At 45.1% G+C, this 13,071-nt stretch overlaps 1 protein-coding gene across 2 annotated transcripts in view; it reads right to left on the bottom strand.

Moving 5' to 3' along the window:
- Positions 1-472: 472 nt before the first annotated feature.
- Positions 473-13,071, bottom strand: part of cpped1 (calcineurin-like phosphoesterase domain containing 1) — a 29,071-nt gene continuing 16,472 nt past the window's right edge. For both annotated transcript variants that reach the window (XM_042082605.1, XM_042082604.1), the window contains exons 3-4: positions 12,027-12,449; positions 473-1,638 (exon numbers count right to left, since the gene is read on the bottom strand). In XM_042082605.1, coding sequence (XP_041938539.1) covers positions 1,406-1,638; positions 12,027-12,449 — 656 coding nt within the window. In that variant the 3' untranslated portion in view covers positions 473-1,405. The remainder of the gene's footprint in view (positions 1,639-12,026; positions 12,450-13,071) is intronic.

Here is a 13,071-nt window from a genome sequence, read left to right as displayed (position 1 = left end):
GTTATACCCGCAAGTGGCGTCCGCTGACAGGGCATCGTTAGTAGCGAGGAGCTGCAGTAAGAGCAGCTCGCATTGATCCGCCAGCGGCTGGCGCTCATCCGGGGGGCCACTGGGGATGACTTGAGTGTGATCTGCCGGCCGAACCTGAAAGAGCACTAGAGGCTAACACTCTTCTGCGCCGCAGATGGACGAGGACGAGTGAAAGATCGACTAGGACCTGGCAATCACATGTTGATGCTCATGCTCATCTCTGCAGATTAAGATGGTGATGGAGGATCAAAAAGCTATCTGCTCTAACCTGCTTCAAAATGGTCCATTACGATGCCCATTACCAGGCAAACGTGAATAGTGTACACTACTAAGTACAATGCAACACAACATTTTTTAAATAACATTTATTACTTCTTTACAAAGCTCAGATAAAATCCACACAATAGATGGTTGGTCATTCAATGTCAATCAAAATACAATATATGATAATTTCATCATTTGGTTTATTAGTAATCAAAAATATACATTAATCTAAGATGAAACATTAAGATGCTTCTCAGAGTGCCATTGGGCAGGAAATGGCCCATATGTAAAGGATAAATTTGTTCTGTCTCAGTTGAGTGACAAGTTAACTCTGAGTCATATCAACCTAAATGGAGCCATGAGGAAAATAAGACTTGAAACGTCACATAAGGGGAGATTGACGAATGTTTGGATGCTTCCTCGCCACATCGCAGCCATCTCATCACAACCCCCCCAACCTGTCAAAATACAGTGCCTCTGAAAAGGGAGGCCAAAACTAAACGTGTGAAATGAGATCAGTGCTAGCGTCTTTGACAATCCACCCACCAAACATGCCTCTCAGTCCTGGTCATCGCATCACGGCTGTGTTTCTCAATGGTTTCCATGGAAACCCACCCCCCATCCCTGTTCCTGCCTCTTTTGGTCTGATAAGTGGAATGGGCAGAGAGATGCTTGGGGGTGAACTCGTCCAACTCGAAAAAGCAGTCAGTGCATCCAAATGACACACTGCCAATTATTATACAAAAAGAGATCAAACAAAAACACAAAGAGGCTTGTTTTCAGTAAATAACTAGCCTCACTGAAACTCTGGGGCTATAGTGTTGTATGCTACATACAGATTTTTTCTTTTGCTCTAGCGTCAAAATAGTTTGATGACCGTCCATGGCAGTACAGCATACTTGAGGTAAAGACAGAATATGGTCATGGTCAGAATATGGTCAGAGAAAATTAGAGATACAGAGCTGAAAATAAAAATCGAAAAAGAAACTCTCAGGCCCTGACAGCCTTCTTCTGTCAAACCTGAGATAAAAAGAACACTCGGCTAACTGGGGTTAGTTTTTTTTTGTCCCTGCTCTATAATATGGAACTTTCTCCAGTCCTGTCATTTTCTTCAGGTAGATGAGGTCAGTAGCTGCTTCAGGTCCTCATCCATGCCCCTGTCCTTCAGTTGGTCCAGGCTGATGTACCGATGGACGACGCGGTCGGCGGTCACTACCACCACCCTCACGCCATGGGTGTCCTCCCCCAGCTGGCAACCGATAGCCGAGCTCACCACCATGTCCAGGCCGTCGAAACACCCCCCGGCGTTGCGGTGGTAGTGGCCAGAGAAGACGGCCTTCACGCCTTTGGACACAGAAGGGGGGGGGGGGGGGGGGGGGGATAACACTGTCATTAGGCAGATCAGGCCTGACACGCCTCGTTCCTCACACTGTCATGTGGGTCAGTGCTGCCGAGGGAGCCAGTGCTCTTTTCAGGAAGAATATGTGTGTGCCCGCTGACAAGCAATTGAAATGGGCCAGCCTGCCAGCCTGACCACACACACACACACACACACACACACACACACACACACACACACTTTTATATCATTACAATATTAAACAGTCCTGTACGGTTGAGAGGCCTAAGCATATTCTATCTTCAGTAGACATCAATTTTACATGACCCCTCATTCTAATTGAAATTTGTAGAATATGACCAAAACACTGTGGACAATGAGGGCTGGGTGGGTGGTTTGGTTATCAGAATCAAAGCCCTGTCAAAACACACAATGGAAAACATGCGATCAAAACACGTTGATATTGGAGGCTGTTGTGCTTCCACAAAGTCACCATCCATCATAGGGAACGTATTGAGGCAGTGCAGCGGTTCAATAGTACAGAATTCTGATAAATGTGCCAAGCCATTTCCAATTCACAAGCCCCAAATAGGGTGTCACTAAAAAAGGCAACAATTCTACACTGTAAATAATCCTCCTATAATGGATGGCAAGGAGAGGTTATGTAAGTCATTCGGTGCATCCCAACTGTAACCAACTAATCCAAATTAGTTTTCTTTGTGCATTTGGCCATAAATGGGATCACTCATGATCCATGTGTGACAGTGGGAAAAGGCGGTTTGGTCTTGTTTCTTCATTTACATGTTATCTTATTTTTGTTTTCTGTGTGTGTGTGTGTGTGTGTGTGTGTGTGTGTGTGTGTGTGTGTGTGTGTGTGTGTGTGTGTGTGAGTGTGTGAGTGAGTGAGTGAGTGAGTGAGAGAGAGAGAGAGAAAGTGAAGAGCTGACTTTTTGTCACGTCTCACTTGAGTCTGTTTTCTCACTCTCCATTGTGATGGATGTAATTATTGAAATGGCTTCCACTCGGTCTCTCCCTCGCTTTCTTTCTCTCCCTCTCTTTCCCCTGGAGCTATACTTTCTCTTGTTCTTTCTTCCCCCCCCTCCCCCCCCGCCTTGCCTGTTAAGGACTCCAAGATGGTCAAAACCTGATTTCACAAATGCGGCTGGCCAAGCAAGTCGCACGGAACGGGGAACTGAAAATGAGTTCTCCCCGTCCCTGAGCAAAGACACGGGGGTAGCGCCATTGTGTGGTGTGGCTCATTCAAGGCTACTGGCGGTGCACCTCCACACAGCCCACTCACAGAGCCGGCGACGGCAGCCTCGAGCCCTGTGCAACAACACCCACTTTCAGGAGCTGGGCAGAGAAGGGAGGCTGAGGAGGCTGAGGAGGCGCTAACAACAGGCATTCATATTTTAGCTATTACGCTGTCATGGAGATGTGAAAATATCTTACATTATCTCACTTGTACGCGCACAGGGGCCCTGACTAAAATAGACCGGAGGGCGCCTGAAGTTTTCCCACACACACACACACACACACACACACATCTTCTAATGCCACCTAGAGAGCACACAGACCAAGGCCAGCCAAGAGGGGGGACCTGATTCAGAGTGACTGCCTTATGAAAGAGAGACCAAATAGAAGCCCCTCTATGAAGACAGCTAGAAGTAGGGTTGCAAAATTCCGGGAATTTTCAAAGTTGGAAACTGTCCATGGGAATTAACGGGAATATATGGGAATTAACAGGAATAAACGGGAATTAATGGGAATAAACTGGGAATTTTTAATATGGCAAGTTAGTCTATAACAGGGAACTTAAATGTAGTGGACAAAACCCCATCTTGCAAGGATACAAGGATACAAGGAAGTTTATTGTCACATGCATATAGTTACTGGAAGTAAGAAATGCAGTGAAATTATGTCTGGTGTCAGCCTATTTGTGCATTAATGGGGGGGGGGGGTAAAGAGTGCAGTAGAAGAGGGGTTTAGTAGATTAAGTGGCAAGGGCTGCATAAGAAAGGTGGGGGAGGATTGGGATTGGGTGGGGGGCACCAACAAGGAGCACCCAAGAGCAAGAGCAACAGGGGCAAGGAAAAACTCCCTTACCAAGGAAGAAACCTTGGGCAGATCCACGGCTCAAGGGGCTAACCCAACTGCCAGGGGTCTTGGTGTGTGTGTTGGGGGGATGACACGGGAGATAGGATAGTGTGCTGTGTATGTGGGGAGAGGGCAGTGTGCAATATGTGTGCAAAACCCCATCTTGCAGTCTAATATTAGTTAAAACAACCTGATTTAATACAATTTCAGTCAAATTTCTACCCTGCGCATATGTCAATCACATGCACACAGCAATCGGCATAGGCTGCTAGACATAAAGGAAACCTATGGTGCGTTCATATGCATGGGGAAAAAATGTTCCAACCAATCGGATTTTGTTGTTGAGTGGTGTGGTGTATCTTGGGCAGTTCAGTGTTGCTAGTTTAGCACGCTAGTAAACCATAGGCAGAGAATGGGATTCCCGCTAGCATGCTAGCTAGCTTTGTATGCTAAGCTAAGCGAAAATACCAACATACAAATCATATTGCTTATTACGAAACAAATGTTAATGTGTCTATACGAAAAACAGTTTGTATGAATTACCCAAAATAATTCCCAGTTAATTCCCGTAAATTCCCATTAATTCCCATAATTTCATGAAAGTTTCCAATTTGGAATATTTCCAGAATTCCCCAACTTAACTTCCCATGGTAAGTTTCCGGAAAGTTTCCGGAAATTTTCCGCCCCTTTGCAACCCTAGCTAGAAGCCCCTCTATGAATCCAGCTAATTCTTGAAATAAGACAACTCTTCCACACTCGGCGGATCCAAAAGTAATTAAAATGTCATCGTCTCAGGCGAATCTGGTCCTGTTTATTTTTCACAGGCAAATTGACAGCGCATCCGCACTCCAACAATTTTCCGTTTTGATGACGCTGTTGGCCCTCTGGCCCCTTGAGTAGATGCCAGACCAGAGTGGAGCAGCAATGTTCATTACTCCCACCATTTTAGGACCACTTTACATTGCAATTGGTTGCAATTCAAGATATTATGTCATTAAAAAAATGTCAAAAAATCTCTGAAATTGTTCATCAGGGAGTCCTCAGATGTCCTGAGATGTTTTTGCCTGTCCAACGGCACTTGGGGAGAAGGGGTAGCGCACAACTCAGCCTTGTAGTCGCACTTAACCATGACTACCTTGACCCCCAAGGAATTACACAATCGTTCCACAATTAGACACAAACAAACAAACAGAGGCGAGGCAGCCAGGGGATTACTATTGAAATCACAGGAGGACGAATCATAATCGCATTAACAACTATTTCAAAGGGAACCACTGAGATTTTATGCACATTTTTAAGCAACTCCAAAGTATCGTAACCTTTCTACCACCCCTTAGGAAAGATGAATAAAAATACAAAAAAATCAACAACTGAAGCATGACATAAGTGGGGTGGGGGGGGGGGGGGAGACAGCCCAATTATTGAGAGAAGTCAGATGTGTAACTGCAGAAGCGGGGGGAGAAAAATCAAAGTACTTCTTAAACAAGTCGTTTACTCAGAGGACTACCTCTGCATGGCACCACCACATAGGATAATTAGATGTGCCGCACGCCACTAATGACTGCATGCTTTGAATAAACCAGCAGAGTACACACAGCAATTAGGCAACATTCCTGCAGATCCTCAGACAGGGTCAAATGACCACACCCAAACACACACACACACACGCACACACACACACACACACGCACACACGCACACACGCACACACGTCTGGTTATCTGACAAGAACTGGCAGTGTCTCCCTCATATTCAATAGCCTTTCAATGTTGACAGTGAAGCGAATAAATACTAATTATCTGGTTTTTGCTGGTTCACTGTTTGATTTGGTAACCAAGGTTTAGTAAACAGCATACTCCCATGCACAAAACAGTACGCTTAAAAAGCAAATAATGAGTAACTAGGACAGACTGTTAAAAAATTTGGGTTTTTGTGTGCCTCCACAAAAGCACTCGAACAAGCAGATGAAAGTGACTCATGTTCAAAGCAAACTAATCTGAACAAAACAACTTAAAAAACACGCAGAACAACAACAACAGTCAGCCGCAATATGCCTTTTCTTCCTCTGATACAGCGGTCAGGTGGTCAGGCATCAATTTGGTATCCATGGCAATGAAAGAGCCCAGCTCCAATCAGAATTCACATAATCTCTACTCTGCTGCAACAAAGAGACAATGACAAGGCTGAATTCAGTTTCATCCCTGGCCTTTTTTCTTTCTCTCGGTCCTCCATAGCTTGTTAAGTGCTGGTGATTTCTTTGTTGTTGTTCATCTGCATTATGTAGGCCTACCCAATCTGCTGAGCACCGCAGATACAGATGCAGAGCAGAACAGCAAGCCAGTCTCCCCGTTTATAATTTCATACTACTTGGATGCGTCTTTGGGAGAGGAGACAATTTACTGTAACTGCCAGCTAGATGACTGAATCCATTATTGCGGTGAAATAAGAATATTAGAAAAAGCATTACCGCCGAGCGAGGCAAAGTTTGCCTGAAGAAGTGATCAAATCCGGAAAATATTTATGATTGCGGTGGCAAAGAGATGATAACTGGATTACGGATGGGCAAACTGTGTGAGGTAGGCCAGGTTCTAGTCATAGATCTGTTGAAGGGAGCACTGAAACTGCTCTAGTGTTTCTGACACTGATATGCAAACAAGCAGCAGCACTGCCAGATTTGGGCGACGCAAATCCCCCAGCTCTCTCTCACTCCCTCTCTCTCAAAACAACTCAAAATTGAACATGAGGCTTACATTATTGGGATATTAAGAGTGTGTGTGCCTGTGTGTATGCCGTTGTGTGTGTGTAGATATGTCGAGTGTGTGTCTGTGTGTGTGTGTGAGAGAGAGTAAGTGTGTATGTGTCGAGAGAGAAAGAGTGTGTGTGTGTGTGTGTACGTGGTGAAGATGTCATTAAACCATGGCAAGTAATTAATCACAAATTGTGCCCTGCCCTCAGATAATTTGCATGACAGAAGGAGAGAGAATGAGCTTCTGAGCGACGCACACTGCTTATGCAGCTCATATATCAAGCATTTACTACCCTCTCTCCATTCTTTATGCTTTAAAAAGGGTGCATGTATGTGTGGGAGTATGTCTGTGTGTTCATGCAAACATCTACAGTAGATGTCTGTCCAAATTATACACAGAAGGCCAAATCATTCCAAATGCACACACACACACACACATATACACATGAATGCACATACACACATACTTCAAGGTAACACGAACCTGCATTAATGACTACACATCTAACAAGGCCAGCGACCCCGGGAAGGCTGTGAAAATATAAACGTTCAAGGACATTCGGCCTGTTCCCAACAAACCCGAGACGCGCCACGCACTCAATCACATTATCGTCTCCATCGCCAGTCTAACAGCACACTACCATTCGTCATTCCCTTGGTAAAACAATGCGGCTCATGGCGGCTTATCTGCGCGTCTCTGCAGATGACAAATGCTCCCCTTGTCGGCTAAGGCCTATGCCGATTTACATGAGCTGGCTGTGAGTTAGAGCCTGAGGCCACTTGAGATAGTGGCGAGAGTATACTTAGCTTATCGTCGTTAATTAGCGAAGAACAAGTTTACCCCAGAGGGAATGTGGGAATCTGAAATGCCCTTTGAAGAGCATAGCCTTACATACTGAGGTACAGGTGTTAAATTATTCCTCTCTCAAGACGGCTCCGGAGGAATTCTAACCGCAGAGATTGGTCGGAGATTAAAACAACTGACAAGCAAACAAGTTAATTTATCATTAAAGGGAAACACCACGGTTGAATAATCCCATAATACTGTTATTTGTTAAATGTTGGTGGAGATATTTGGAGGGGCAGTAAATAACGAGATAAAGTTGAACTCTATCTCCTGCATCTTAGGGCCGGTGCGAAGAGATAGCCCCTTGAGTTTATACAGAAAGAATTATAGGTGGACGGTTACATTAAAGGATTTACAAGAGGGTACATTTGACCCCAAACAGTGCATGCAAAACAATATCAATCCTCTCACACTAGTTACTGATTTAACAAAAAAATACTTCAACATCAAATTCGTGTTTAAGAGCGTTGCCAGGATAACTAATTAATCAAAGTGCATTTTGGTCTGACTGATTAGGTGAAGAAGAAGGGTGTAAGACAGCAGTGACTCACGAGTCTGAATGCTCATGAAGTGGTCGCCTCTTCACTATGCCTCACAGGAACATGCGTGAGAGAACACAGAGTGAGGCTATTTTAACAAAGCCAATCAACCAAACTTACAATGGAAAAAGCAGGAATATAGGAAATGAACAAGAAGAACAGAATGTACCTTTACACTGTTCATAGTGGATTTCTTTTTCCCTTTTCAAAACTGAATTGAATGGAGGATGACATCACACTTGATAGATGAGGTTTATTTCGCAGAACTGTCCTTTTTTTCTTTGCCTTGCGTTTGCTCTTTTTTCTGTTCTGAGAACAGCTTTGTTTTCTGGTGGGTATTTTTATCATGCGTACATGCCTCGAAGAGCCCTGAAGACTTCATGTGTTTTTTCAGAATCTGGGTGGACACACAAATTGGTGAGAAAAAAAAAACAACGAGTAGGAGTAAGTGTCTATATAGTATATTGCATGTGTACATATGAGTGTGTGTATGGATAACTGAAAGCACTGCATGCAAGCTTGTGCATGTTGTGTGTGTGTGTGTGTGTTTCCAAATCAAATATATCCCTTTTCCATTTCATTTAATCAAGCTATGATATGGGGGTTTGATAGAAGATTAGAAAAGGATAGACTTTAACAAAGCCATTAGCAGCAGTGCATTACCTTAATGGTTCTGAATGACTATGGTGTGCCCAATGTTACCACAAAGCATTAGCCATCAGCACCAATGCCCCCCCTCCAGGGGTGAGGGTTGGGGGTGGGGGGCACAGCACCTCAGGAATAGATGAGTCTCTCAGCCAGGGTCTCTCTGTAGGAAATATGGTTTAAATCATAGGAATAAAATTTGCTGCATTATATTAGATCTGAGGCTTTTCTGGGCGACTGGGGGGAAATGAGTTTGCGGGCACTGCCTCGGCGGGAGCCCGTGTTCTCCCGTTTCTATTGAAGCCCTCTGGAGATGAATGAGTAAACGAGCTTATTTTGTCCCACAAATTCCCTCTTTTTTTGTCTTCTGTCTCTTCTCTCTCCCACTCTCCCTCCCTGACTCTCTCCATCTCTCCCTATCTCTCTCTCTCTCCCCTCACTGATTCTCTTGCTCACCCTCTTTTTGCCTTTGTGCAATTTTGACAGCTTCTCTGGCCATCATGAAATCTGCCATGAAATTGAAACTGCTAGAACCAGTAAAGCTGTAACCAAAACTAAAGTGCAAAGTTGGAGGTGTCACACAAACATACACACATGCGTATGAAATGTTTCAAAACACACACACACACACACACACACACACACACACACACACACACACACACACACACACACACATATATATATCGACAGGAAAAAAGAGAGAGAACCTCAAGGACTAGAACATTGCACACTTTCATTTTCACAGGTTAAAGTTCGCTCTGAAAACACACTTGGTTTTTAAAAAATACATATAAAGAAAAAGATTCCGGCTTCACCCACGATCTTCATCACATGAGTTTGGGGGGCCGAGGAGAAGAAAAGGTGCCGTGGAGCCTGAGCAGCCGCGCTATCAGCAGAGGTTTAAAGGCCCTCAGGATGAGAAGAGGTTGAGAAGAGAGAGACAGACAGATCAGATCAAATCAGATCAGAAAGTCCTGAGCTCTGCTGTCAGAGACGCACTCTCACACACACAAACACACACACACGCAACACACACACACAACACCTTTCATCTCCACTGGAGCCAAGGGGCCAGGAAAGGCCCACCACTCCCCGCTCAGAGAACGGGGGAGTGGTGGAAAAAAAACTAATTAAGAGATGGTGGGGGTTAAGAACAGGGTAAATGTATATGTGCGTGAGTGTGTGTGTGTGAGTTGTGTACATGCCCTGAAGAGCCTATTGAGCCTGTGTGTGTGTGTGTGTGTGTGTGTGTGTGTACGTTCATGACGAGTGTGCACATGTATGTACGTCTCGGTTGTGTCTTGCTAAATTAAACACCCATGGATGCGGCTTTTGTTCAATAATTGATGTTATGCTGAGCACTTCCCATATCGCATAGGTCTGTGATTGATAACGGAGCATGTGAACATGGGTATGGATGCGTGAGAGAAAGACAGACAGAGAGAGAAAGCAAGAGAAAGAGAGAAAGAGAGAGAGACAGATAGAAAGAGAAAGAGAGAGGTCTGTGCTGTAATGGAGAGCTATCCATTGCATCTCATTATCACATCACTATTCAAGTTCTGTTGCCATTATTCAAAAGCTACATACATGACATGAAGACACAGGGCCTATACATTCTGTACTTGTTTATTGTTACATTATATAAGTCCACCCGGCCTCTTCCATGCTAGTGACCACACTGGGGTTGATACACTTAACATTTTTATTGTGCAATGTTAACTGTCCTTTCCTTTCCAGGCATCAAGTGAGAACGCCACTCCCATGTGTGTCGTATTGCTTAAATAACTAGTAGATAAATAACTTCGAGGCAATATGGCCTAACCTGACCCTAGCCAGATGAATTTCGCTCCGCCTAGCTCCACTCATCCATCTGGAACCGATCCATTGAAGTGTTGCTTCAGAAGGCTGGGCCTAATCAAAAAATGCTTGCATATGATTGAATAAGCCACTTGTCCGTCATCTATTGACGTGCTACTTCAACCACTCACATCGAAGCCAACCCGTGACGCTAATAACAGTGTCACAGTCGCTTCTACGCTATGTCACATCTATGAAACTCCCGCCCTGCGTCCTGATTGGCTGAACCATAAAGTCGGTTGCAGAAATCACTCTCAATGGAAGAGGTCCCAGATGGATGTGAGTGAAGCTAGGCGGAGCTAAGCGGAACGAAATTCATCTGGCTAGGGTCAGGTTAAATATGGCCATGTTCTGCAGCAATATTTCTCAACTGTCTATGCAGAGGTGCTGATATACTAAAGCCTGGGCTGGAGGTAGAATAGGCAGAAATATGTGCAGAGACAATGTTATGATTGTGCCGAAAACAAAGCTCCATGGTGCATCGGTGTTTTGGAGACACTCATAGGACTGTCACATATACGCAAGGGCTTCCACAAAGGTATGCTTTCTGTTCGGGAGGAGCGCTCGGGAATGACTGACAGCTGTCACTCAACTCACTTCTGCAATGCAGGAGATTTACACCTGCCTTACCTCACCATACATCACATACTCCAGCTTAGCTAAGCATCACCCCTCCTCCCCTTTATTTCAGTAGTACTGTAGCTGTAAAGATTGCATCAGGCCTTATCCATAGGTGGACGTAAGATCTCATCGATCTCCACTATAAGCATCCCATGGCCAGCTGCCCAGCCAAACATGCTTATTATTAGCGCTCTAAATCAGGCTTCCTGGGACGGGTAAACGCGTGAGTGTGGGATTAAGCTGTGAGCCTCATCCCCACGGGACCCTCCTATACAACTTTGGTGAAGATTCCCAAGCAGAGAGAGAGAGAGTGTGGTGGGAGGCTAACCTCTCTTCTGCAGTCTCCTGGCTCGCTCGCTCGCTCACTCACTCACTCACTCCCTGAAAGAGGAAGGGTGCGAGTGAGGCTTTGAAGATGCGCACGCGTGAGCACACTGGAACAGGCTTATGAAAGTGTGGCAATGATCAAAAGGGTTCCATTTGGGACAGGTCCACGTGTGCCGAGACGAACGGAGCGCTACTGATTCTGCAAGAAAGGTGGAGAGCTGAGACCCAAACAATGTCACTGACAACATTTTGTGGGAATTTCTTTTGAGTGAATTTACGAGGTTAAAAAGCTTTTTTTCCCCATCTACCATTTTCTCCTTTTTTTATGGTGGAGAACTTATGCATGGAACTCACACACCATAAGTGTTTTGACAATAGTAGTCTGAAAGACAATATTTATACTTTACATCATGGACAAGTCTCTGAAACGGTTGCATTCAGGGCAGAACAGGCATGCTATCAGGCTAAAGTGTAGCTTTTCCACAAGACTACTTTCTCCATTTCATACCAACGTTCTTTTTGCAGTTGTTGCCTGTCAAGTCAAGTCAAGTCAAGTCAAGTTTATTTATATAGTGCATTTCATACACATGTGTCTCTCCATGTTCCTGTCAGAGTACATACAAAGACATTCAGAAGTACAGAAACAGAACTACATACTGTACATGTATATAGAAGAGAGGAGAAGATGAGGAAGTCGCTGTGTGGCCCTACCTGCATTCTTGAACCTCGTGATGAGGTTCTCCCTGATGGCCGTCTGCAGGTTGAAGTAGTCGTCGTCCTCGTCGGGCCGTCGCAGGTAGAGAGGAATGTGCTGGAAGACCAGAAGGTGGCGCGAGGGCCGGAGGGTTTCGGACTGCAGCTGCTCCTCCAGCCAGGCGTCCTGGGCGTCGCGGAGGGCCGGACAGGCCGATGCGTCGAAGAAGAGCTGCGAGTTGAGGACCAGGCAGCGCACGCCGCCCACCCAGAAGGAGAAGTAGTCATCGCCCCAGGCACTGCAGTAGTCGGACACCGTCGCCGGCGTAGGCGTGTTGCCCAGATCGTGGTTGCCACTGACGAACACCAGCGGGATGCCAGGGTCAGTGCCACGCAGGGCGTCCTTGAGGTCCCGCTCTTGTCCCTCTCGATACGGCGTACCTAGGGTAACAGAATGCAGTGGAAAATCACGTGTCAACCACTTTTGGTTTTTCATCACCTTTTATTTATTTCATTTTTTAGTTTCTCTTTTTTCATCTTTCTCCAATTCCGCTGTTTTTGTAATGCTTGTATGTTCTCCCCTTATTATGACCGCCGCGCAGCGAAGCAGCGGTCATATAGGTTTAGTCAGATTTTTTTTTTTTTTTCTTTTTCGCATGCCCAAATTTCTGTCAATGATTCCCGGGACACTGAAAGACCGGGGTACACGAAACTTGGTGGGCATGTAACCCCACATGGATAGCATGGAACCATCGTTTTTCGTTTTGATCTGTAGCCCCCCCGCTGGACTGGATCCCCCGAAAGGAGGGTAGGGCAGACACAGTTTTCTGTGAATATCTCGAAAACCGTAGGGTTTAGGAGGACCATTTTTTTTTTGTATGTTGATCTCAAGGGGCCATGTCAACCCATTCCATAACCACTCATTTCATGTATAGCGCCACCTAGTTAAACACAAAAAAGTAAAAATGAGGTGTTGTAATTGAAGGTATCTGTGACCTAACATAGTCAAAACTGCACAAAATTGGAAGTGTAGGATCATTATGACACCCTCTGTATGCACGCC

The sequence above is a fragment of the Alosa sapidissima genome, chromosome 24 (genome assembly GCF_018492685.1).
Source record: "Alosa sapidissima isolate fAloSap1 chromosome 24, fAloSap1.pri, whole genome shotgun sequence".
NCBI classification, from domain to species: Eukaryota; Metazoa; Chordata; class Actinopteri; order Clupeiformes; family Clupeidae; genus Alosa; species Alosa sapidissima.
This window is presented reverse-complemented; position numbering and strand designations above follow the sequence as displayed.